The following is a 27,111-nucleotide window of genomic DNA, read 5'->3' as shown; positions in this document are numbered from 1 at the left end:
TTTCTAAGAAAAGTGCGGACAAAGGCCAAGGACTACAACAAATTATTGCAGGTGTGTTAAAGGATGAGGCCGAAGTTATTTATAAGGGGCACCAAGAAACTATAGAAATAAGGCATATTGATGATGAAACCTCAAAAATTGATATTCAGATAGCACTACAAAAAGCAACCGGAGGAGCCTGCAACACACCAGCAGAAGCAATTAGGATTCGTAAGGCATATAGAGGTACCCAAATTGCTACTGTAGCTCTTCCAGCGACAGTTGTACACGATCTGCTCAAAGCAAGTAGCAAAATACGAATTGAATGGATCAACTGTAGAATTAAAATCATCAATAAACCAATTCGATGCTTTAAATGCTGGCTTTTCGGACATTATGGATCACAGTGCAAGAGCGAAGTGAATCGGACCAATCTATGCATTAGATGTGGATAAGAAGGTCACAAAATAGCCAAATGTATAAATGCAGCAAAATGTGCACTATGCGCTGAAAATGGAAACTCTGAAAATGTAGCACATCATGCCGGCACTCACAGATGTCCTGTATATAGGGAGGCCATAGAGAAAATAATGAACGCAAAAGCTTGAAGATTATGCAGCTACACATGAATCATTGTGAGGCTGCACACGACTTGCTTATGCAGACGCTAAAAGATATGAAAATTGATGTTGCCCTCTTATCAGAACCTTACAAATAACTAACTGATTGGCCATGGGAAACGGACAGTACCACCAAAGCTGTTATTTGGTCCTGTGACAAATTTTGTTTCCAAAATGTTGTTAACAATAGCAACGCTGGATTTGTCGCAGCATCTTTAGATGGCATTCATTTATCTAGCTGCTACGCTCCACCTAGTCTTTCTTTGCCCGATTTTGTCCATTTTTTTAGATCGTCTTGTGGAGGATGCAAAACGACACCACCCCGTAGCGATAGCCGGTGACTTTAACGCATTGGCGGTAGACTGGGGAAGTAGGAAGACTAATGCAAGAGGTAAAGCACTTTTAGAGGCCTTTAATGCACTTGACGTTGTTTTACTTAATAGTGGTGATAAGCCAACCTTTGCCAAGGGCAGTGCAAGCTCAATAATAGACCTTACTTTTGTTAGCAATAGCCTCGTCAGAGGAAATTGCAATTGGGAGGTATTAGATATCTACACTGCTAGTGACCACAATGCAATCATCTGCGAAATATCAACGAATAGAAGCATTAGTAGACATGCGAAAATATCTAAAGCCATTGGGTGGAAAATAAAACCTTTTGATGAAAGCGCCATGAAAGTTGCCTTAAATTGCAAACCTATAATTTCAGAACACGCAGATGAGCATACCAGAGAGCTGATGGAGAGAATAACCGAAGCCTGTGATATGAGTATGACTCGTAAGCATGGCATAAATCAAAGATAATCTGTGCACGGGATAAAAAGTATTACATATGTTTCTCCTGGCTCTAAAAACCTCCCTTCCAATTCTCATCTAAATCGATCCAGCCGTTTGTGAGTTATAAGTGTTCTAACTTAAGCGATCCTCTTTTATACCAATTTATACAAATCAACGTCAAACATACATACATAATATTCTATATATAACACTGCAAGAACTGATGAAAGCTTGTCATCGCGTTGAAAATAGTAAGGCACCGGGATTAGATGGAATTCCTAATATTGCCTTAAAAACATCGATTATGACATCTCCGACAATGTTTCTTAATGCATGTAATACATGCATGAAAGAAGGGGGTTTTCCACGAAAATGTAAACTGCAAAGATTAGTGCTTATTCCTAAAGGAAAAAAACCACAAGATGAACCATCATCCTACCGTTCAATATGCATGCTGGATACAGCGGGTAAAATTTTTGAAAGAATAATTCACCAAAGAATAGATGCAGTAGTTGACCCAATCCTAGCAGACAATCAGTATGGTTTTCGCAATAAATTATTAATTAATAAGATGCTATAAACTTGGTAGTTACAACATCAAATTAGCACAACAAAAAAGTGAAGCACATAGCAATCTCATCACTAGCTGTAAAACAATAGAGATCATCAAGCTAAAGATAGGAACCTTGGCATAATGCTTGATACTCGTTTGAATTTCAATTAACAGATGGAACACGTTAGTGCTAAGGCGTCAATAGTTAGGACGAGACTTGCTCTACTGATGCCTAATATTGGAGGCCCTAAACAAACCAGAAGAATATTACTATTATCAGTGGTTACTTCGGTGCTGACATATGGTATTTCCATATGGGCTGGTGCTCTCAAAGCTCAAAAATCGAGAAGAATGGCAGGGTCCATATATCGTCTGGGTGCTATAAGAATTGCTTGCGCATTTCGCATAATATCGGCGGAAGCAGTGTGCGTTATTTCAGGAACTGTGCCTCTCTTAGTCTTAGCAGAGGAAAGACGGACAATTTACCATAGAAGACATCAACAACTGAGTCCTAAAAAGCTGAGATTAGAAGAACGGCAGAACAGCATTGACCGATGGCAGCAACTGTGGGATGTCGCAGTAAAGGGCAGATGGACGCATCGTTTCATTCCTAACATCGAAATCTGGCTAAGTCGCAAGTACGGCGAAGTAATTTTTTATACTACGCAAATGCGTTATAAAAATTATCGGGGCACGGCTGTTTTCGAGCCTTCCTACACCGCTTCAAGCACGATAGCTCGCCGGATTGCCCATATTGTTTGCGCGAAATTAAAGATGCTGAGATTGTGTTCTCTGTGTGCCCGCGATTTGGTGCTCTACGGGATGACGTGGAAGAGACATTGGGACGCAGAATTACTCCAGGTAATGTTGTTGAAGTGATGCTGACAAGTGATGCTGCTTGGAACGCCATAGACAGATTTGCGAGAGACGTTTTAATGGACCTGCGTTCTATAGAGAGAGACAGGGCGAATGGGACTTCGCCCATTTAAAAGATAAGTATAATGTTTATGAATTATAACAAGTTAAGAATTGTAACATTCTAGATCCTTCCCCCACGAAGTAATGCCTAACGGCGGTTTCCGTGTGGACCAGAGGCAAGGGAATAGCGGAGGTTTTAGTCGGTATTATACCAGGGCTCTATCGAGTCCGACATACCCAGACAGAAGACCTGTCTGGGATGCATAAATGCATTTTCTTCGCTATACAAAAAAAAAAACATCTACTGGTATGACTGAAAAATTGTATAACCCTCGGCATTGAAATAAATTGAGGTTGGAAATAAATTTTATTTCCTTGGTTGTAGTATTAGATTTAATGGAATAAGCGTAACCCGAATTATAGATTAGTTCGCCAGAATCTATGAGCCCGATGATAACGCGTGCAAAAACATTAGAAAAAATAACTAATGTGACGATAAGCAATGTAAAATTTGTTCTTTAAACTAACCTAAATTACTTAAATCACTATATGACTAACGAGCGCGACATTTACAGTGAATCAGCCTCTACTAGTGTGATTGCCCCCCAAATACAAGACCACAGATGGTGGCTAACATCTAGTTTTCCTTCTTGCTCTCCTGCAACGCCCCATACCATAATAACACTAGACTGACCGCTTATGCCTACCCAGGAACAAATGGAATTTACAATTACCTATGTAAGCCGGATAAAAAAAAGACCTTGCATTTTCATCTATATACCTATATACGTATCTTTTATTTTTTTAGACATATAATAATGAAAAATTGGATGTTTTTTTTAAATAGATTTTTTTATGAAATCATGAGCTTTGTGGAAATTGTTTGCACTAAAGTTGTAGTATGTTCTAGAATTCGTCAAGATCTCTTAAACCAAGTCAATTCTAGAGGGAATACCATTATTTTTAATTTTGGTGGAAATGGCATTCAAACTATTTGATTTAAATGAAAAAACTCATTATAGTTCACTCATTTTACACGCAAGTACTCATTTTAAAGCTTATTTTGAGTACTATAAAACCCCATTTTCTTATCTAGCCTATTATTGCTCCTAGAACACTTTATAGAACACCGATTGATTAAGATTTTAATTGATATAATTTTGTTCATTACATGATTTTCGTTAAAACGTATATTTTTAGAAATATTTGCAAAAAATGATGGAAAACGTAAAGAAACAAATTTTCAGTAGCCAGTCACTTAAAAAGTATTTGATTTTTTGAAAAACATTATTAAACATATATATATTTAGTTCATTTATCTATACTCAACGTTATTTTGAAAAAAATTAAATTACACCACTGAAAAGAAATGTCATCCACCCGGAGTGGCAAAGGAGTCTAGATTATTTTCACTTTTGAACTTGAGAGTAAGATATACCTAATTCCAAAATTTCAAACAAATTGGAAAACAGTAAAAAAATTCAGACCCAAACCGCACAATCGACTTGAGTAAATATTCCGTATCCAATGCCAAGCATATGAATTTTTAACACAGTGAAACTTCTAAATAATTTTCTAAATAAGTCATTTTTTTGTATTGTGACTTAATAAAGTAAGGCAAAACGACTGCATTAAAAAAATAATAATTTATTTTTCCATTCAGTGGAAAAATCAGTAAACCGTTACGTCAGTATTTAAAATAAATTTTTGAAAGAAATTCATGTTTTTTATTGATGTTATGCCCGCTTATTAGACTTTGTTAATATATATATATATATATATATATATATATATATATATATATATATACAGTCGGTCAAGTAAGAGCGTGGCCGACTTTAACGACAGTTAATGAAAGATTTCGGTCTAATTCTTTTGTAAGCCGATAAAGTGAAGCTTTGTTCTTGATGCATTGTCAACAAAAGTTTAGTTGTCGTTGATCTTTCGTTGAAGAAAAAATCACGTTAAACGCCATGAGTGCTAAGTTACGCGTCGCGCTACGAGGCTGCGCCCTTTTGCATCCACCCAAAAGGTCCCCAATTGTCGCAATCAGCTGCTGCTAAATTCAAAATTATATATGATGTATATATTTTTACTTAATTTAAATTTGCTACTTTGTAGAGTTGCAAATAAGATTTACATCAATCGCACTTTTAATTTTTTTTACATCTATTTTTTTATTATTTTTTTATTTATTCACTACATCTATTTTTTTCATCTATTTGGTTAAATATTATAATAATAATTATTAATTTGTTACATATAGAACACAATAATGTGAAATTTATAAATAGTAGAAAATAAATGTATTTGTATTGCATGTTGATAAAATAAAATAAAACATTTTTTTTATAAATGATATTTATTTATAATTTTTCATTTATATATACATATTTTATAAGATATTTTAAACTAGTTCCTAAATACTCGTATCAGTGCCTGTTAATTCTCCAACGCTGGGGTGTTTGAAATAGGAATAAAGTTTATACTATAAACACAGGAAGATAGAATAATTAGTTTCTAGTCATTGTCAGAATAAAGCTTTATAACATCTTGTTTGCGCCGCACCTGCATAGGTTGTCGGACCTGCAAAAGGTTTGATTTTCTACTCGGACAACACGTTTCAAAAATTACGCAATCGGGAAATTCCGACTCAGAAAAGGCCGATGCAGGCAATAGTTTGGATTCGAGTCGATTCATTCCGTAGCTTTCATTCATTCAGTTACTTTCAACAAGTACTTTCAGTTCCTTTCCGTGTTTACAATCAGTGGATTAAATTTTTATTGTGTGTCAAGTCAACCAGTTATTTTTATTTGTTATCAGTGTGTTCGAATTCCTTTTCAACCTATCCAACCGACTACGCTGATGTTCCAGATCCAACCAAGTAGCTGCTGGCTTGGACTTTCAAAACAGAAAACATTTTCATGCAATATTAATATTAGTGTTAATCTTTGTTTTCATTTACATAAAATTTATATAGAAATATATTTTAGTTTATTATTCGTTACGGATTAAGAAGAACTTTATTTTTAAATTATATTTGTATTCCAATGGTTTTTTTTTTGTTTTCTAAATACATTTATGTTTTTTTATTATTCCTCGGAGTATGGAGGAAATGGGTTGAGAAACCCCCCAACATCAACATTTGGTTCTTCGAGCCGGATCCTAATTATTATTAGGATTAATTGGTGTATACAGAAAACAAAAATATATAATGGCGCCTAAAATCAATATTGGTGCAGAAATTGCACGTCTAACCGCCAAGAGAGAGATGTATTTTTCAATTGTGCAAGAAACGTACGATCTATCGCAACAGATTGATAAACCTTCAAATAAGACACAATTTCTTGAAAATTAATATATTACTGAAAATGCTCGTGAATAATTTATTCAATTGTGCGATGAAATAAATAAATTAAAATATTTAGATAATCTTAGTTTCATTCCGGAATATTTCGCAATAAAGGCACTTGAAACGATGTATGCCAAATTAAAATACGCTGAGAAATTATTAGAAAATAAAAATGTGCATAGTTCTTCAGCTAAAGACATTGTACCCAAACAACATTTACCGTCCATTGAAGTACCTAAATTCTCAGGTGATATTCAACAATGGCCATTATTCTATGAAACATTTAATTCACTAATTCATGAAAATACCGAGTTAGATAATGTATCAAAATTCCATTTTTTAAAAGGAGCGCTACAGGGTCCGGTATTAAAAATATTTTATTCAATACTACTAACAATTATCAAATTATTTGGGAAGCACTCATTAAATATTCCAAAATAAACGTTACTTAGCCACAAATTATTTCAAACAACTATTATCATTCAAAATCATTTCATCTGGACAAATAAATTTATTCCTTGAAAAATTCGATACTACGGTGCAAGCGCTTTCCCAATTAAATATTCTCGACGCCTATGATTTCTTAATAACGTCACTAGTATTCTCAAAACTCGATCCGTTGTTGCAAGAAAAATTCGAGCATTTTTATCAAGGTGAGTTTCCCAAATATCAAGACCTCCTGCAGTTTCTTTAAAAATCACAACAAGCAAAAAATCAAGTCTATGGTATGACCAATAATCACTAATGAGAAACCAAATCATAAAAACCAGATCACCTGCGGCCCTAGGAACCCGGTGGGGTTATCTAATATTAGGTTCCATTCCTAATTTATTTGAAAATACCGGCACTTCTACTAATTTATGTAATGTTTCAGATTCAGATCTTCAATTACAAATGAATAAATTCTTACAATTAGAAAACATTCCCGAAATAATCCTCTCTTATAACGATGATTTATGCGAAAACCATTTTACTACAACTACTACGCGATCTCCATAGATGGACGATATGTAGTAGCGCTGCCTTTTAAAAGTGAAGGCAGGAATTTATACAAATCATTTCATTTAGCCTTAAAGCGATACCACATGCTTGAAAATAAATTTGTAAAATATTCCGAATTTCATAAAAAATATGCCGCCGTTATAGAAGATTACCTGACTCAAAACCAATTATCCTTTGTCGATTATTGTCCGGTAGATGAAGTCAATGATTTTATTAAAATGAAAAATGGATATTATATTCCACATTTCGCAGTCGAAAAAGAAAGTTCCACCATGCCTTTACGCGTTGTGTTTGATGCATCTGCGAAAAATTCAGAATTCACTTCCTTGAACGAAATTTTGCATGTTGGTCTTAAATTACAAACCGACATTTGTTCAATCCTTCTAAATTTTCGTTTCGGGCCTATAGCATTAACAGCTGATATCAAACAAATGTATCGTAATATTTGGGTTCGTAAACAGGATAGAAAATATCAAAAAATCTTATGGATACCGTTTCCCGATGCATCCATTGACATCTATGAATTAAATACTGTAACTTTTGGTTTATCGTCATCTCGCTTTCAAGCTATCAGAACCATCAAACAACTTTCCCGAGACGAATGTTCCAAATATTCTCAATCTATTTCTAGAATTCTTGAGAACGATGTCTATATTGATGATGTGGTTACAAGTATCGACTCCTTGGATAGCGCTAAAACCATTTGCGAGAGTTTGCAGACTATATTATCGTCTGGAGGTTTTGAATTAAAAAAATGGGAATCTAATAATTTTAATCTGCGTAAACTTTTTCCTGATTCTGATGTACAAAATAAACATTTCTCTAAATCAATTTTTGAAACGGAATCTTCTACAAAATTATTGGAATTAAAATGGAATCCCTTATCAGATAATGTTTCATTCGAAATAAAGCTTACATGGAGAAAATGGACAAAGAGACAACTTCTTTCAGTAATAGCGCGAATCTGGGATCCTCTGGGTTTCCTTACTCCGATAGTTGTTAAGATAAAAGTATTATTGAAAAAAATTTGGACATTAAAAATCGATTGGGATGAGGAATTACCATCATTTATTATTACATCATGGTTAGCCGTATATTCCGAATTAGAGCATCTTAATAACTATCAGATTCCGCCTTATCTCGAAACGTCAAAACAAAACAAATGTTCATTATTGGGTTTCGCGGATAGCTCAGAGCAAGCGTATGGAGCGGTAGTTTATATTAAATCTCTTGGCAAACCGAATTTCTTGTTGATTTCAAAATCACGAGTAACACCGATTAAAAACCAAACATTAGCCTGGCTTGAACTTTGTGCTTGTCATTTACTGTCAAAACTTCTGAATTTTATATTAACGAATAACCAACATAGTATAGATTTTGATTCCATTTATTGTTTTTCCGATTCTATGATTGTCCTCCACTGGTTAGCAGGGCCTGCTACTTGTTGGAAGACATTTGTAGCCAATAGGGTAACAAAAATACGGGATCTCATTCCTAATGCACAATGGCTTCACATTCCTTCTAATCAAAATTCAGCCGATTGTGTTTTCCGAGGTCTTCGACCTAAGGAATTTATCCAACATAAGAATTGGTTATTTGCGCCGGATTAGTTAAACGGTCCTATATCAACTTGGCCCGCAAAAGCGGTTGAACCTTCCGGAGATATTGATCAAGAAAGAAAAGCTAACGTTCTAATAGTAAAGAGTGTCATACCACCGATCAATCCTTTATATGAATTAACGCAAAAAAATTCTAATTGAAACAAACTGTAAGAATTTTCGCTCATATATTGAAGTTTTGTAAAATTATAACAAATCGAAACAGACCTTTGACTTCAGATTTGAAACAAGCCGAGGTAATTATTATTCGATTAGTCCAAGAACATCATTTTTTCGATAAATTCAAACTATTAACGAACGGAAAGTCTTGTTCAAAGAAGTTTTGCCGACTAAATTTGGTTTTGGATTCTGATAATTGTTTACGCGTTAAAGGTAGATTAGGATTGACGACTAATAACAATCCACTTCTTTTGCCAAAAAAAGACCAAGTAGTAAAATGTCTCATATATTACTACCATATTAATAATTTACATACTGGATCAAACTTAGTATTATCTTCATTGAGGCAAAAATATTGTATCTTGTCGGCTCGTGCAAAAATTCGTAATCGTCTTCACAAGTGTATGACTTGTTTTCGACATAATCCGAAACCCATTTTCCCATTCATGGGCGACTTACCAGTACCGCGCATAAAAGCCAGTAGAGATTTCCTAAATGTCGGCGTAGATTATGCAGGCCCCTTCAATATTTCCATGAGTCGTCACAGAGGCGCTCGAACCTACAAGGCTTATATATGCTTGTTCATCTGTTTAGCCACTAAGGCGATACATCTCGAATTAGCTTCAGATTTAACAATCGATACATTTTTAGATTGCTTAAAACGATTCCTAGCCTGGCGTGGTCCTATTAAATGTATTTACTCCGATTGTGGAACCAATTTTATAGGAGCTAAAAATACTCTTGATTCCTTATTCCTTCTTCTAAATTCCGAAGAGTATAAAAAGCGTTTCAATGAATTATTGGTTTTACATGATATTGAATGGAAATTTAATCCACCGTTTGCCCCACAATTTGGAGGTATATGGAAGGCGCATATTAAATCAGTGAAGACCCATTTGTTTAAAGTTATAGGGTTGCAAATTTTATCCTACGAAGAGTTTAATACTGTCCTCAATCAAATCGAAGCCTTACTAAATTCAAGACCGTTATGTTGGCTGAGCAATGACCCATCGGATCCTCAACCTCTTGCGCCTGCGCACTTCTTAATGCAAGAGCCTCTGTCGGATTTGCCCGTTGACTATAATAAGTTATTATTATTAATAACTTGAATTTGACTAAAAGAAAAGAGTTGCTAGATCTCACCGAGCTACAGGTCCGACAGAAATGGAATGCAGTCACTAATCCTATTAAAAAGGGTGATTTGGTAGTTGTAAAACAAGAGAATGCGCGTCTGCTCCATTAGGGGTTGGGAAAAGTTGAAGAGGTTTTTCCGGGTGGAGTGTTTCGAGTGGCATTGATAAAAACGGGACATACCCTAATCAAGCGGCCTGTTATCAAGCTATGCCCCCTACCTATTCAATAGTTTATATCTAAATTTCATTACAAAAAAAAAAAACTTTTCTATCTCATGATATATTTGCTTCTATATATATAGTTTTGTCAAATTTTCAATCACCAGGACGTTGAGAACACCCCTCATAGTCTCTGAAAGATTCTTGTAAATGTCAAAAATCTAGACCCTGGCGCGAAAATAAAATTACCGCAATCTAGATTGTGTGAATGTGGTAGGTAGTAAGAGCGGGACCCTGGCGCGAGGTCAGGCTTCCGTAACCCCGATCTACTCTGAATGAAAGTTTGAATTTATTTTGGCAATTCTATCCTTCCTAATCATGAGGTTCACTATGTACCAATTTCGAGTATTTTCAGAAGTATAAAAGGCTAACCTTTTAGTCGGGGGAATATGTTTGCGCCGCACCTGCATAGGTTGTCGGACCTGCAAAAGGTTTGATTTTCTACTCGGACAACACGTTTAAAAAATTACGCAATCGGGCAATTCCGACTCAGAAAAGGCCGATGCAGGCAATAGTTTGGATTCGAGTCGATTCATTCCGTGGCTTTCATTCATTCAGTCACTTTCAACAAGTACTTTCAGTTCCTTTCAGTGTTTACAATCCGCTCAATATTATCAGTGGATTAAATTTCTATTGTGTGTCAAGTCAACCAGTTATTTTTATTTGTTATCAGTGTGTTCGAATTCCTTTTCAACCTATCCAACCGACTTCGCTGATGTTCTAGATCCAACCAAGTAGCTGCTGGCTTGGACTTTCAAAACAGATAACATTTTCATGCAATATTAATATTAGTGTTTATCTTTGTTTTCATTTACATAAAATTTATATAGAAATATATTTTAGTTTATTATTTATTACGGATTAAGAAGAACTTTATTTTTAAATTATATTTGTATTCCAATTGGTTTTTTTTGTTTCTGAATACATTTAATTTTTTTTATTATTCCTCGGAGTATAAAATACTTCGAAAGGGGTTGAGAAACCCCTCAACATCAACACATCTTATTACAGTTATATATCGAATTACTTTTATAATAAACTGAAAAATAATGAAGAATGAAGAATATTAATTTTCTTGTGAAAAACAAGTTATAATAGTTGCATTTGATTTGAACGCTAAAGAAAACAAAATCATACTACATTATTTTTCAGTTTATTATAAAAGTAATTCGATATATAACTGTAATAAGATGTTAGAAAGCTTTATTCTGACGATTACTAAAAACTAACATTTCTACCTAACGACCTAAGTCATGCGAATCAAGGTTATAGCTGGTTATACATCTATACGCCTCTACTTTCAAATATTGTAATTAAACAATGCTTAACTTTACAGGTTTTTGACACATCAGTGGTGGACCTTTTCAACCCCGGACCTTCACATATTACTATCTATTTTTCGATAAATTCTGGGAAATTATAATTCGAAAAATGCTATTTGACAAAATGTTCCTTTGATCGATACAAAATTTAGGTTCTGAATTTAAATAACATAAATAAAAAATAAAATAACTCGAAAAATATTTTGTAAATACTAATGAGTATATAATTATACAAATGAGATCTTTCATAGCACCTCGTTTGAGAAAAATATGATCTGCAAAAAAGAGTGCTGCAACGTCAAAAAATGGATTTTCATAATAACTTTTCAAAGAAGTCGATATTTTGAGTTTCTAGTAACACTTGCGGCCAGTTTAATAACGTTTTTATATTCTATAAACAAAACTACTTACAACAATTTAATCATAATTAAATTGTATTTACGTAAAACATCCTATTAAACGTAATTGAACATCATCTGTCAAAAACGTTTGACATTTGACGTGTTAGTCACCGTCCATTGTTTTATTTAAATTACGCTTCTACAAAAATTTTCTAATTAAAAATGTAAAGTTTATACGCAATTTTGAAATAATATCTTATCTTTCCGACCACCTACTGATTAGCACGAATTTTTCAAGACTAAGACTGGCCAAATCGGTTTAGTCGTTTTCGAGTTTTACTTAGACATTTGAAAGAGAGCTCCATTTTTATATATAAGATATATATTATTTATTTTAATTTTACATTTTTTTAAAATTTATCATAACTCGACGTTTTATCACTTTTTTGTCGACTTTTGTTTTTCAAATTTATTTGTATGCACTGAAGATGGGTCAAATCAAGACCCGAAAAATAATAAAAATAATATCTCACCTTTCCGAATTTTTAGAACAATTTTTTTAAGACTGAGACTGGCCAAATCTGTTTAGCCGTTTTTGAGTTTTAGCGGATCATTTTATCGAGAGCTCCATTTTTATATATAAGACTAGCTGACCCGGCAAACGTTATTTTGACAAGTAAGGTATACTCAAAACAATTTCTAATTCAGAGAATAAAAAAAATAATACTTTATTTTAGGAGTGTAAGGATGTGTTGCTTGAATGGCACAGACAATGAGGTATTATAAACACAATAAATCCCAAAGTGTACTTGTACAATAATGAATTATATAATTTATAATAACAATATTCATTTGTCTATATTTTCTTAATACAATCAAACTGGAAGTTTTATACACTTTATATAAGAATATGGTATAGTTCAATTCAAGTTATTTTAGTTTTTAGTCATGGCTAATGTTCAATTGGTCATTTTTGCCCCTCACAGATGTAAGTTTTTAAAGTGGATATAAAAAGAAAACTATTGATTCTCACTCAAAATTAACATTACATTTTATAAAACTATTAAATAGCGTATAGTTAAAATTTATGTTAAGGTCTCGCGAATTAAATCGCAGTGCTTACAATCCAAAAAACTACTTTCATTATAGATTTTCAAAGATTATCGTTTATCTCCCGATAGCAAAGTCATAAGAATCAAGGTTATAGCTGGTTATACATCTTTTCCCCTGAACTTTCAAATATTGTTGTTGAATGATGCTAAACTTCACCGGTTCTTGATATATTGTTGGGGGACTTTATTAAGCCCGGATATTCATATATTACTATCCATTCTTCAATAAATTCCAAGAAAAAAAATTCAGTTTATTTTTAAAAATTAGTGGAAAATAACCATTAATGAATTATATTTTACATTGCGTTATCCAATGATCGTTGAAGTTTTTCATCTTTTTCAATTTTTAGAGTGATTTAATAAAACATGAACCATACCTAACTGTGTCTAAATTGCATGGATTCTGACATATCGTTTGGATGGAATTCCTTCAAAATTGTAAGTCTTCAAAATTGTAGTGAATCTTTTTTCTGCTACAGTTGTTCTAGTACCCAAACTGTCGATACAATTAATTGAGTGCGATAATTATAATATATTTTCAAAATATTTTATTCCAGAGAGCTTGTAATTTTGTGCATTGACATTTTTACAGGTGTGTGTTTCAAAGTTATATTATCAACCGAGTCATCTGTTATATCACCACCGAGTGGTCTGTTATATCTGGGAATAAGTTAATCGACAAAATGTCCCCTTCGATCGCTTTCAAATTTAGGTTTTTAATTTAAATAATCTAAATAAATATAATACGATATAATCTAGAAAATGTTTTATAAATACTAAAGAATATAAAATTATGCAACTAAGACTGGGCCCAACGCGTACAGCCATTTTAGCGTTTTACCCCGGATTGTTATATAGCTATATAAAATGGACATTTCTTCTTTATAAATTTGCTTGAACATATGTACATTTTCAACATGAGTACATATTGTGATGAATTTCAATGTGTTTAATTTGATTTTTCATTTTTGCAACCGTGTATCCAAATTAGTGGCATTTTTGTTATCACCATGACTTGTATATAGTAGTAATTGAAAAAGAGCCGAACAATAACAGCATTAGTATCTGAACAACATAAGGAAAAATCTGTAAAAATTATTACCCTGTAAAATATGTTTAACTATTTTAATTTTTTCATTAGAAGGGCTATTTGGATGATGAAATCATGTAATATAATGCAAGTTCATACTGCTGATACTTTCCATACTTCTAATTAAACTGTACTTATGTTGATGTTACATGCCATAATGCGAGCTTCATAAGCAATTTTTAAATAATTCTGTTTTCGAAGATCTTGTAGTTGTATTTACACATAATTGAAATTTTTATGAATATAATATTGCCAAAATTACTATCTGTGTCATAAACCAACTTTCTTATATCGCTCATATCGCTGTCTATTTTAACACGCAATAAGTGATTAGACAAAAATGTCTATGGTGTTCCTTTCGATAAATTCCAAATTTAGGATCTCAATTTGAATAACCCAAATGCAATAATAATATAACTCAGAAAATGTTTTTTTTGTAACACATTATTCACATTAAACCAATAAGTACTTTTACAGCACAGCGTTTGAAATATATTGTATGTGTGTAGTAATCAATACAAAATGGTCACTTGAGAATTAAATAAAGACTTTATATAAAATCAAAATAAGCATTCTTATTAGCAATTCAAAATATATATATTTTCAATAATAATGAAATTTTAAAATTAAAAGAATAACAACACTATCTAACACTGAACATAATCTGTTTCAATTTGTCAAAACCATTTGACATATGATTAGTATTCATCTGTCATTTGAATAATATTGTGTAGGATATATATATTTACACACACATATATATATATATATATATATATATATATATATAAATTACATTTAATTGCAGATCCAAAAGATTTTCTAGATTCATTAGGAAGCCGATATGAGCGGTGAGAAAAATCCATCTTTTGTGCCGGATGAACCTTATAATTAGTAAGTTATATATATATATATATATATATATATATATATATATATATGTTGAAAATGTTTAACTTTGATGTTGAAATGTATGATTGATTTCGTGGAGGGCGTAACATCAAGTAAAAAATAAATAAGGTAAAGATTTTTTTAAAACATCTTTATTTTTCCATACGTTTCGACGTAAAATTCTACGTCATCGTCAGTGGTACAATTAAAAAAAAGAAAAAAACAGGAAGTGACGTTATAAATTGAATACGCAATAGTAAAAAAAAGGTTTAACTAAAGAGACAGACTAATTATATCTAAGCCTTAAATTAAAAATTGCATAAAACATTACTTAGTTGAATTTCTTAAATTATCACTAACACATATTAATATAACTTGTAAAAATTAATAATTAAAGACAAGCACTAAATGTCAGTAATTTCTTTTTTATAAAAAGAATAAAAGATAACAAGTGATTAATAAATAAAATATTATACAAATACACGTGTATCCGAGGCCAGTGCCATACAGAATAACATTTTTGTAAGTGGCTGAGATGCGGAGTCAAAATTTTGAAAAAAAACAAACACATGTGTTCGCGTTTGACCCAACGTCTTGGCGCACTGTGCAAGTGTGCGTGATAATGTTGTCTAAATGTGGTGTTAGGTATTCGATATAAATTGGAAAACATTATTTAGAACAAATTGGTAATTTTCGCAAATGAAGGCCGAGAAAATATAGGCCGATTCTGAAAAACGTCTTTGTGAGACTTTCGATTCGTGATGAAGAACTTTTGCGTCATAAAAATTGAACGTATGGTTATTTAGTTTTAAATGTTCTGTGATCATTGTTTGCCCTTGATTTTTGTTTTTTGAATTAATTAATTCTTTTTATAAAAAAGAAATTACTGACATTTAGTGCTTGTTTCTAATTATTAATTTTTACAAGTTATATTAATATGTGTTAGTGATAATCTAAGAAATTCAAGTAAGTAATGTTTTATGCAATTTATAATTTAAGGTTTAGATATAATTAGTCTGTCTCTTTAGTTAAACCTTTTCTTTTTACTATTGCTTATATATATTCAATTTGTAACGTTACTTTCTGTTTTTTTTTCTTTTTTTAAATTGTAGAACCACTGACGATGACGTAGAATTTTACGTCGAAACGTATGTAAAAATAAAGATGTTTTAAAAAAATCTTTACCGTATTTTTTACTTGATGTTACGCCCTCCAAGAAATCAAGTATATATATATATATATATATATATATTATTGAAGAAAAATGTTTTTATTATGAAATCATACATTTCGGGTCCTGATTTGACCCGTCTTCAGTGCTACAATTAAATAATCCAGGGTTACAATTTAAAACAATTTAAAAAATACACAAGTTCAGAAAAATATAAATAAAAACATGTAAAAAATCATAAATCTAATCAATTTAATAAATTTGTTTTATAACAAATATATATTGTGAAAATATATAAAAGTGAAAATACAAACATAGACGTAAACAAATATAAAGAACTCATCATACAAATAAATTGAAAAAAAAACACAAAAACACACAAAAATTGCACCAAAAAATTATGAAACACAAATTGATAAACTTCAAGTTATATGAAAATTTTTAACTAATTGTAAGATTAAAATAAAAATAAATAATTTATTTCTTATAAAAACGAACATTTCTTAAAAAATCCGAACGTAGTATGTTGTCCGTTTGGAATTTGTGTAACAAGTAAAATGTGTGCGTACGTGTTTGCGGAAAATTGTGTAACTGTTTCGTCATTGGTTTAGTGATTGAATTTCTTAAAGTCTTTTTTGGTCTTTTGACTTATTGATTACTTTTCAAGATTTTCAGATTCTTTTTGGATTCTGAATTTTGTGTATAATTGTAAATAATACTACTGAGCTTATACAATGGCTTCAAATCTCTGCGAGGAGAGATAATAAATGAATTAAGTATTTGTTCTTTGACCTGCTTTTTGAAAAGTTTCAAGTAACATTCGATGAATTAAAGTAAATTTAAAAACAAGTGTATATGTAGAGTAGGGCGAGGCACAAAGGTTCAAGTTGACTTTTAGCAAATATTAACTACATTGTGAAAACCATATCAATTATATCACAACAAATAACACATTTCGAACGAAGAATTATCTGACTACGTTCAGTAAGACTGCCAGCTACTCCATCATTGTAGAAATGTGCTTTTTGATGTTTTTCAAAAAAATGTTATTGAGACCTTTTTATCCTATAGAGGGGGTAACTTGGAACGGCCAGGTGGCAAACAGCTTTAGTGTCTTATTTTAATTTTAAAGATATTTTACAAAATAATTACATTTTAACTAACGCTGAAAAACAACCAACGGAAGAAAACACTTTTATTATAGATTTTCAAAAAATATCGTTTATCTCCCGATAGCAATGTGATGAGAATCAAGGGTATAGCTAGTTATACAATTTTTCTCTCTACTTTCAAATATTGTTGTTAAACAATGCCTAACTTTACTAGTTTTTTGACACATTGGTGGTGGATCATTTTAACTCCGGACCTTTATATATTACTATCTATTATCCGATAAATTCTGGGAAAATATTATTTAAATTAAATAGAATTTAAATAACATAAATAAAAAATATTATAACCTAGAAAATGTTTTATAAATTTCCAATGAGTATATATAATGATACAAATGAGATCTTTCAGAGCACCGTGTTTGAGAAAAATATGATTTGCAAAAAAAGAGTGCCACAACGTTAAAAAATGCATTTTCATAATAATATTTCAAAAGAGATGATATTTTGAGTTTCTATCAACACTTGCAATCCGTTTAATAACGTTTTTGTGTAAAAATAAAACTATAAACAAAACTACTTATTACAATTTGATCACAATTAAATAATATTCTCGAAAAACATCCTATTATACGTAATTGAACATCATCTGTCAGAAACGTTTGCCATTTGACGTGTTAGCCACCGTCCATTATTTTTTATTTAAATTACGCTTCTACAAAAAATTTCAATTTAAAAATGTAAAGTTTCTACGCGATTTTGAAATAATATCTCACCTTTCCAACAACCTACTGATTAGGACAAATTTTTACAGACTAAGACTGGCCAAATAGGTTTAGCCGTTTTTGAGTTTTACCGGATCATTTGATCCAGAGCTCCATTTTTATATATGAGATAAATAATAATGGGTGTGCTGCCCTAGGGCAAGTCCGTGAGCTGAGTTACTCTCCAACTTGATTCCGGGAAGAATAGTGTGATAGATTTCCCATTGCCATTTCACACCGCAGTGCCCGAGATGGGCTTATTTTCATTTGGAAACATTTTTTGTTCTATATTGTCAATTGAAAATGGACATCACGCTGCCCGATGTCAGATTGCCAGAGCGGGGATTAGAACGCGCGACCCTGTCCATACAAAGTCAACGAGTTAACTATCTTCGCCACGGCGAATATATACTTTGGGAAACACCTATGGCCTTTTATGGCCTCCAGAGTTCGTCTTGGTGTTAGAAGTTAGAGGCTTCACAAAATTCGCCTCCTCTTTAGCCATAAGTGCCTTCTCTTCCTCTGCCCACCGAGCTATTTTCGTGTCTATTTATGCAAGCTCATTATTGTACCAATCTTTGCGCTGCTTTGGTTCGTGCACTCCAGCACGGCCATAGTTACCTCGGCCGTTTACCCGCGCTTGCTTGATTTTTTTCACGCTGACATTCAGAGCACTAAACCAAAATCGCATTGCGTCAACACCCGCTAGGGCCATAGCAATGCTTTGTTTTAATTAGATAGTCGGATTCCCATAGTCCGTGCCAAATCTGAGCTGACCGTTGTATGACGGCCGAAGAAGACAACCGACCGACCGAAACCGGCACAAAAGCCTCGCAGCAAAAAAGATCCGTGGGCAAAAAAACGGGACCGAGCTCGGGTCCAAGTCATAAGGACAGTTTCACCCAGACCGAATTCTTATCCCGAAGTTACAAATCCAATTTGCGGACTTTCCTTACCTACATTAATCTATCGACTAGAGGCTAGATTTACATGGTTCGAGAGAAAGATACGAACACCGCCTGCAGTGCTCTTACCGTTCCAAACTTTACCTCCCTGCAAGAGGATTCCAGGAAACTCAAAATCTCCTACAGAAAAGATAATTCTCCCCGTATCTCCCGATGTCGTCTCCAGTTCATTTTAGGTTACCCCGACAAACTCTCTTGCGGGGCCTGACTTTCGCTTCCGGGTACCGTAATAGGAATCGGATTTTTTTCACTCAATGGGTGTGAGATTTTATTCAAAATAAAATACACGAACATCAGTATAGGATTTTTCTTGCGGCTTAGGATCGACTGACTCGTGTGAACGGCTGTTCAAAACCCTTATCCACGTCAGTCTTCCAGGGCCTCGCATGAGTACTTGCAACTACCGATAGCAGCTCCAGGCTGGCTTACACCCAAACCCTTCTGCGTACTGCACCGCGACTCTCCTGCTCACCAGGGCTTTAAAACGAACTGTAATGAACGCTCCTCATGCCCTCACGACCAAGTATAGGCACGACGCTTCAGCGCCAATCGTTTTTAGGGCTAGTGCATCGGCAGATGAGCTTTTACACACTCCTCCATTCTATTATATACTCCAAAGTTTGACAATAGGTTGATGTGTTTGGGCTCCCAGGTCTCTAATCATTCGCTTCAGCAGATGAGACTTGCTTATCGATTGTCAGCTATCGTGGGGAAAACTTCGGAGGGAATTAGTTAGTAGATTGTTTGATTAGTCTTTTGCCCCAATACCGAGTTCCAACGATCGACTTGGACGTCAGAATCGCTACGGTCTTATATGAGGGTTTCTCCCGACTACTACCTGATCGGGCATAGTTCACCATTGTTCGGGTCCTAGCGTGTACGCTGTGAGTACGCCTCTTTTTGCAATGAGAGAGAGACGCCGCGGAATTGCAAGCACGCATTCATTTATGCGGGCCGTCATCCTTCAGTTCACTTAAGCAAACTTTTACTTTTATTGCGCCTTTCGGTTTTGTATTTTCCAATGACTCACGCATATGCTAGACTCCTTGGTCCGTGTTTCAAGATGGGTCCTGAAAGTATCCAACGCAATAGCATCGCTGACCGGTAATTGCAAGAGTCTGTACGAGGCACCGCAGCTAACGGCTTGAGGCCACATGGATGCTGGACCGGGTTCTACGGCCAATTACCGTCCGTGCTTGCAACCGGCCGAACGCTTAAAAGCAACCCAATGCCATATCGTTTATACCGTCTGGGAATCGTCTGGAGCACGGGTGGTCTGACGCGAATAAATTCGTGACAGTTTATCGCCGCGGTTCTAGATCGACACCAAACTGGTCGCGACGTCCTGCTGAATAACGTATAAACGGACGGCGTATCGCAGGACGAATACCAGTCAATTGCGCGCCAAAAAATGGAAAATAAAAATAACAACGAAAAACTACTTTAGATCCTTCGGGTTTCTAAGGTTTACTCCTGAACGGTTTACGTACTCTTGAAACAATTTAGAGCTGCAATCTCAAGCTACGCGACCCTGAAGAGAGATTCTCTCGATACGAGCAACGGTTGCTAAGGACCTGACACTCTCTACGGGTACATGGCCCCATTCAAGATAAACTTGAACTCGCCGCAACGCACCGAGATAATAGGATCCTCCATAAAACTACAATTCCCCGCGTCCATCTCCGTCCGCGGGATTTAATGCTGGGCTCTTTCCTGTTTGCTCGCCGTTACTGAGGCAATCCTAGTTAGTTTCCTTTCCACCGCTTAGTAACATGCTCAAATTTAGCAGGTAATCTAATCTTCTCTGAGGTTGTATTATGATTATGGTGTGCTCGTAAACGTTAGTAAGCAATTGCACCTTGAATCGTCCAAATTTGCCGGAACGAAACCGCATCGCAAGGAGTTCGGATTTCCGGTTATCGGGAGGGTCGCAAGAATATAAAATCTCTAGAACACACAAACCGCCGTAATCCCACAGAACGTCAACGAACGATAATGTCCAGTGTTGCAATGTGGACTGGCCCACCCGTCGAGTGAATTATTTAAGAGCACGCATATACGCAATACTTTATCACTAGACAGTCGTTTGGCAAAGAATTTTGAATTATGCGTTTGAGTATAATGTTTTAAGAAAACCCTGTTTTCACAACAAACTTCGTCATTCGTTCAGGCATCTAACGAAACCGGTCAGATATAAATGGCAGCGCTCCTAAGCAATACATAAACACGCTAAGCAGTTTTAAACCAAGTCACGTTACTTTTGCAGCCTGGGCAATATTTGGCGACACGCTCTGGTCAAACGTTATAAGTCCCTATAAGATTTTACACGTCGAGGATTTTACGACATATAGCACAAGTTTTATCTACTTAATAGTGAATGTACAATGATGATCCTGCTGCCGGTTTACCTACTTTGCTACGACTTTTACTTCGTTTAAATAATCAAGTTTGGTCATGTTTCCTGCAACAATGGCAATGTCAAAACGTTACCGCGCACCGGTACGAAATAATTTAATCGGTAGTATCAACAGGCAGTATGTACAAAGAGCAGCCACGTAATCAACGCAAAGTTATAACTCGCGCTTACTAGGAATTTCTCGATTGTGGGAAAGAATTGCAAGCTCCAATTCCTTGCACGAAGAGGTTTCATGGGATTATCCAGATCTTTCGGCCAAGAAAAACCTACTGATCTGTTCAGTGTGGCGCGCGTGGGTCAGAACATCTAAAGGCATCACAAAACAGTTATTGCTCAATTTTGTGCGACTAAATGTCGCATTTGCTCTAAGAAGATATATTTGTACACCGGTATTAATAGTCACAACCAACGACAACCGAAGCCGAAGCGATATTGAAAAGGACGTCTAACTAGCAGTCTAGAGTCTTGTTCGTTATCAGAATTAACCAGACAAATCGCTCCAATAACTAAGAACTGCCATGCACCACCACCCACCGAATCAAGAAAGAGCTCTCAATCTGTCAATCATTCCGGTGTGTGGACCTGGTGAAGTTTTCCGTGTTGAGTCATATTAATCCGAAGGTCCATTTCTAGTAGTGCCCTTCCGTCAATTCTTCAAGTTTCAGTTTTGCAACCATACTTCCCCCGAAACCCAAAAGCTTTGGTTTTCCGGAAGCTGCCCGCCGAGTCATCGGAGAAACTTTGGCGGATCACTGGCCGTATATATATATATATATATATATATATATATATATATATATTTCAAAGTAACTGGCAGCCCATTCGTCGAAATAAAAAAGGTATAAAGTATAAAAACTTTTATTTATACGTTTCGACACAAGATGCGTGTCATCATTCAGCAACAACAACAATTTGAAAATTTTATTAACTAATATAAACAACAATAAAAAATTCGATGCGTTCTCTTGCCTCGTAGAATTTGTCCTTGATGCGTCCCCTCCCATTCCTATCAACACGCCTATTGAAATAATTCAGTCGAGTCTAGATGCTCGGTATGGGCGTGCTTCTAGCTTCACAATGATGTATTTCATAACTTTTAGTAAAATTAGTTTTCAAATCTTTTAGTTATACATAATTTTTTTCCAAAAAATGTTTTTTTTCTCTAATATGTTATTAAGTTTAATTTTTTAAAATAAATTTTTGTTGATTGTTTTTGTCCTGTGGTGTGTATAATGTTTCTCTATACTTATAATTAATTTTTATTGTTGTTTATATTAGTTAATAAAATTTTCAAATTGTTGTAGTTGCTGAATGATGACACGCATCTTGTGTCGAAACGTATAAATAAAAGTTTTTATACTTTATACCTTTTTTATTTCGACGAATGGGCTGCCAGTTACTTTGAAATATGTTTCAACGTCGAAAAAACTATCAAGATATATATATACATATATATATATATATATATATATATATATATATATATATAAAGGGAGAGGTTTTTCTTCAGATGGTGAAATAATATGATAAAAATTGTTTCTTGGGCATCCATCCAATAATTAAAAAAAACATTTTTAATGCAAAATGTTTTAATTAAGAGAACATACGTTTCGGGTCCAGATTTGACCCATCTTCAGTGCTACAAATAAACATATCAGGGTTACAAATTAAAACAATATAAAAAATAATATAAAAGATACATAATTACAGACAAAAATAAGTAGAAACAATGTATATGAAAAGTATATATGAAAAACAACATAAAATAAACAAATGTAAAGAAACTCACCATACAAATAAATTTTAAAAAAATAACACAAAGAACAGCACAAAATTGCAACGAAAAAATAAGTATGAAATAAAAAATTGAAAAAACGTCAAGTTATGAAAATTTTTGAAAATTGTAAAAATTAAAATAAATAATATGTTTTATTATAAAAAAAGCTTATTCCAAAAGCACATCTTGTTAGTTTGGAGACAGAGTTACGTGTGTGTAAACGAGAGTAAAATGTGGGCCTACGTGTTTGCAGCGGAAAATAGTGGAAACTGTATCGTCATTGGATGAGAGAACGGGATAGAGAGAATTTTAGAGGTTACAGTTATGAAGAATTTTCCAGCGATCATGCGCAAGAAACATAGAAAAAAATTTAAATGTGTAAGTCATCCATAATCAGACGGTTGAACAAAGCTGGATCAAAATGAAATATGTGGATCAAAATAAAAATATAGAAACATAATAAAACCAAGATAGAACATTGTAAAAAATATGTGATATAGAGAATTATATCAAGAAAAAGTATAGATATTAACTGAAAACGATAAAAGTTAAAAAACAAGTTATTATATAAACAATTATAACACAACATATATATGTATATATACGCAACCTAATAATTGTACATATGCATACACATACACAAAACATAACTAACATAAACAGCCACATGCACACATGCAATTACAACATATATGTACAATCCAAATATACACACAAATGCAACATATATGCCCATACATGTATATCCACAAACATAAACAAGTATATATGTACATATACACATACACAAATATACGCATACATACATATATATATATAACATAGCTTTTATGTGTATATATATATACGTATGTATATGTATATATATATATATATATATATATATATATACATATACATATATCTTGATGATTTTTTGTTCGACGTTGAAACATATTGAAATGAATAAAACAGCCAATGCGTCGAATGTAAACAATTTAATTTATTTTTTATACGTTTCGAGACTAGATGTGTCTCATCATTCAGCTAAAAGAAATTTACAATATAAAGAAAAGGTTTTAAAAAAATGAATTTATACAATGGAAAAATTAATTGAAAAAACAACAAATTATACACACCAGATCAGGAAAAAACACACTTTACTAAAACATTTTACAACATCACAATCACATGACACTACTGTAGGAAAACAAAAATAATTTACGAAAAGACCGAAAAAGGTAGATGTAGAAATGTATAAAATACATAATTATTTGTTTTCAAAGCATAGCAACACGAATGGACTAAGATTGCGTCGAGAGACGTGTAGACGGCTATGCGACCAACACGCGTGCATGTGGGAAGGGATATCAGGGGTGTAGTATGGAGTCAGATTTACAGAAATTAATTATATTTTGATAACTTTCTGAGAGTAAGCTAGAAGAACTGCGTTTGTTAACACAATTAGAATGTAAAAAGATAAAACATGATTCGGAAAATCTTCTAAGGTCTACATTTTTTTCTTTATATAAAATTATAGGATGTTCAGTATTAAACGAATGTTTGAAATTAATAATGTGCTCAGAAAACATTGTTTTAAATTGTTTAGGGTTTTTTGAATTATAAATATGTTGATTCATTCTCTTGCTAATGTATTGGGAACTTTCACCGATATAACAACTGTCACAATCTAAACAATTAATTTTATAAACGGCATCGGTGATTCGGTCAGACGGAGATTTTGATTTTAAAGTAGAAAACAGGGAACTGAGTGTGTTATCAAAAGTAAAAACTAAAAGAAAACCTTCAACAGAAAAAAGTTTTTTTAAAAAATAAGAAAAGCTACCCAAATAAGGTAAACAAATAATGCCTTTATATTTGCTAAATAAAGAAGAAGAATTTGAATCGGCAGTAAAATATTTTTGAACAACGGAAGTGACATTATTATTATCAATATTCGTAACGTTTAAATATTTTAACCTATTTTTAATTATATTATTGATTAAATGTAAAGGATAAGAGTTATTTGTGAGAATGGAGCGGACTAAATCCAAATTTTTATACCAAAAAGTTTTATTGCTTAAAAGAATAGCTCTATCAATGAGAGAAATGATGATGGAAATTTTTACAGAACGAGAATGAAACGATAAGTAATTAATGTATCTACCGGAAGAAGTTGGTTTTTGAAACCAATCAGTTAAAATATAATTGTTTTGGTTTCTAATAAGTTTAATGTCTAAAAAACTATATATATATACATATATATATATATATATGTTGAAAATGTTTAAATTTTATGTTGAAATGTATGATTGATTTCTTGGAGAGCGTAACATCAAGTAAAAAAAAAGAGAGTGAAGTAAAGATTTTTTTCAAAACATCTTTATTATTCCATACGTTTCGACGTAAAATTCTACGTCATCTTCAGTGGTTCTACAATTTAAAAACAAAAAGAAAACGTTACAATTTGAATATACATAAGCAATAGTAAAAAGAAAGGTTTTAACTAAAGAGAATTGCAAAAAACATTACCTACTTGAATTATTTATATTATCACTAACACATATTAATTTAACTTGTAAAAATTAATAATTATAGACAAGCACTAACGGTCAGTAATTTTCTTAATAAAATCTTTTTTTAATAAAAAGAATAAAAGATAAAAAGTGATTACTAAATAAAATATTATACGTAATACACTTGTATCCGAGGCACAGTGCCAAACAGAATAATATGTTTGTAAGTGTTTGAGATGTGAGGTCAAAATTTTAGAAAAAACAAACACATGTGCTGGTTTTTGAACGAACGTCTTGGCGCGCTAAGCAAGTGTGCGTAATAGTGTTGTGCAACCGTGGTGTTAGGTATTCGATATGAATTGGGAAACATTACAATACAGAACAGAACAGAAATAATTGTTTAAATAAACGCACAGACACTAGCTTCATTTGCAAAAATTACCAATTTGTTCTAAATAATGTTGATATTTGTTCTAAATAATGATCTTTTTTGCTGCGAGGCTTTTGTGCCGGTTTCGGTCGGTCGGTTGTCTTCTTCGGCCGTCATACAACGGTCAGCTCAGATTTGGCACGGACTATGGGAATCCGACTATCTAATTAAAACAAAGCATTGCTATGGCCCTAGCGGGTGTTGACGCAATGCGATTTTGGTTCAGTGCTCTGAATGTCAGCGTGAAGAAATTCAAGCAAGCGCGGGTAAACGGCCGAGGTAACTATGACTGTGCTGGAGTGCACAAACAAAAGCAGCGCAAAGATTGGTACAATGATGAGCTTGCATAAATAGACACGAAAATAGCTCGGTGGGCAGAGGAAGAGAAGGCACTTATGGATAAAGAGGAGGCGAATTTTGTGAAGCCTCTAACTTCTAACACCAAGACGAACTCTGGAGGCCATAAAAGGCCATAGGTGTTTCCCAAAGTATAAAATCCAAGTGTCTAAGTTTCTTTAATAACTTAATAATAATAACATTGATAATGAAAGTTCAGCAATGGCGTCAAAGTAAAGTTAGAAATAGCGTTGAAGCAGGCTGTCGCAACGGATGACATTTTCAATGGCCAAAAGCTAACAGAAATCTGCAGGCAGGCAGGGAGCCGGAACAAAAGACAAATGAAGAGACATGGGTACACACAAACCCAACACCATTGGGTGAAAAATCTCTCAAAAGTATATTTAAAATATAAAAGTATATATAAAAATATCTCAAAATATATATTAGAAAATAAAATTGCCTCTAATGCTCGGCCACCGAATGTAAGGACACAATATTGGACAGATGTTTTTACCAAAAACAGCTGGCGTCTCCCGGGTACGACATAGCGAAAAATGA

At 33.4% G+C, this 27,111-nt stretch overlaps 3 protein-coding genes across 3 annotated transcripts in view; all 3 read left to right on the top strand.

The window, feature by feature from the left end:
* Nucleotides 1-6,325: 6,325 nt before the first annotated feature.
* Nucleotides 6,326-8,811, top strand: LOC113371474. The gene is made up of 2 exons (XM_026612095.1): nucleotides 6,326-6,446; nucleotides 7,454-8,811. Exons 1-2 carry the CDS (start codon nucleotides 6,326-6,328, stop codon nucleotides 8,809-8,811), a joined length of 1,479 nt encoding a protein of 492 aa, XP_026467880.1.
* Nucleotides 8,812-9,425: 614 nt separating this feature from the next.
* LOC113371473 lies at nucleotides 9,426-10,088 on the top strand. The gene has a single exon (XM_026612094.1). It carries the CDS (start codon nucleotides 9,426-9,428, stop codon nucleotides 10,086-10,088), a length of 663 nt encoding a protein of 220 aa, XP_026467879.1.
* A 4,952-nt stretch (nucleotides 10,089-15,040) lies between these two features.
* LOC113371472 (proton-coupled amino acid transporter-like protein CG1139) overlaps nucleotides 15,041-27,111 on the top strand; it is a 117,104-nt gene continuing 105,033 nt past the window's right edge. Inside the window, exon 1 of the mRNA XM_026612093.1 lies at nucleotides 15,041-15,090. Coding sequence (XP_026467878.1) covers nucleotides 15,041-15,090 — 50 coding nt within the window. The remainder of the gene's footprint in view (nucleotides 15,091-27,111) is intronic.

The sequence above is a fragment of the Ctenocephalides felis genome, unplaced genomic scaffold (genome assembly GCF_003426905.1).
Source record: "Ctenocephalides felis isolate EL2017-DRISC unplaced genomic scaffold, ASM342690v1 CF-g0.4_SCAFFOLD_01492, whole genome shotgun sequence".
NCBI classification, from domain to species: Eukaryota; Metazoa; Arthropoda; class Insecta; order Siphonaptera; family Pulicidae; genus Ctenocephalides; species Ctenocephalides felis.
The sequence above is the reverse complement of the archived record's forward strand: the minus strand, read 5'-3'. Positions and strand labels throughout refer to the sequence as shown.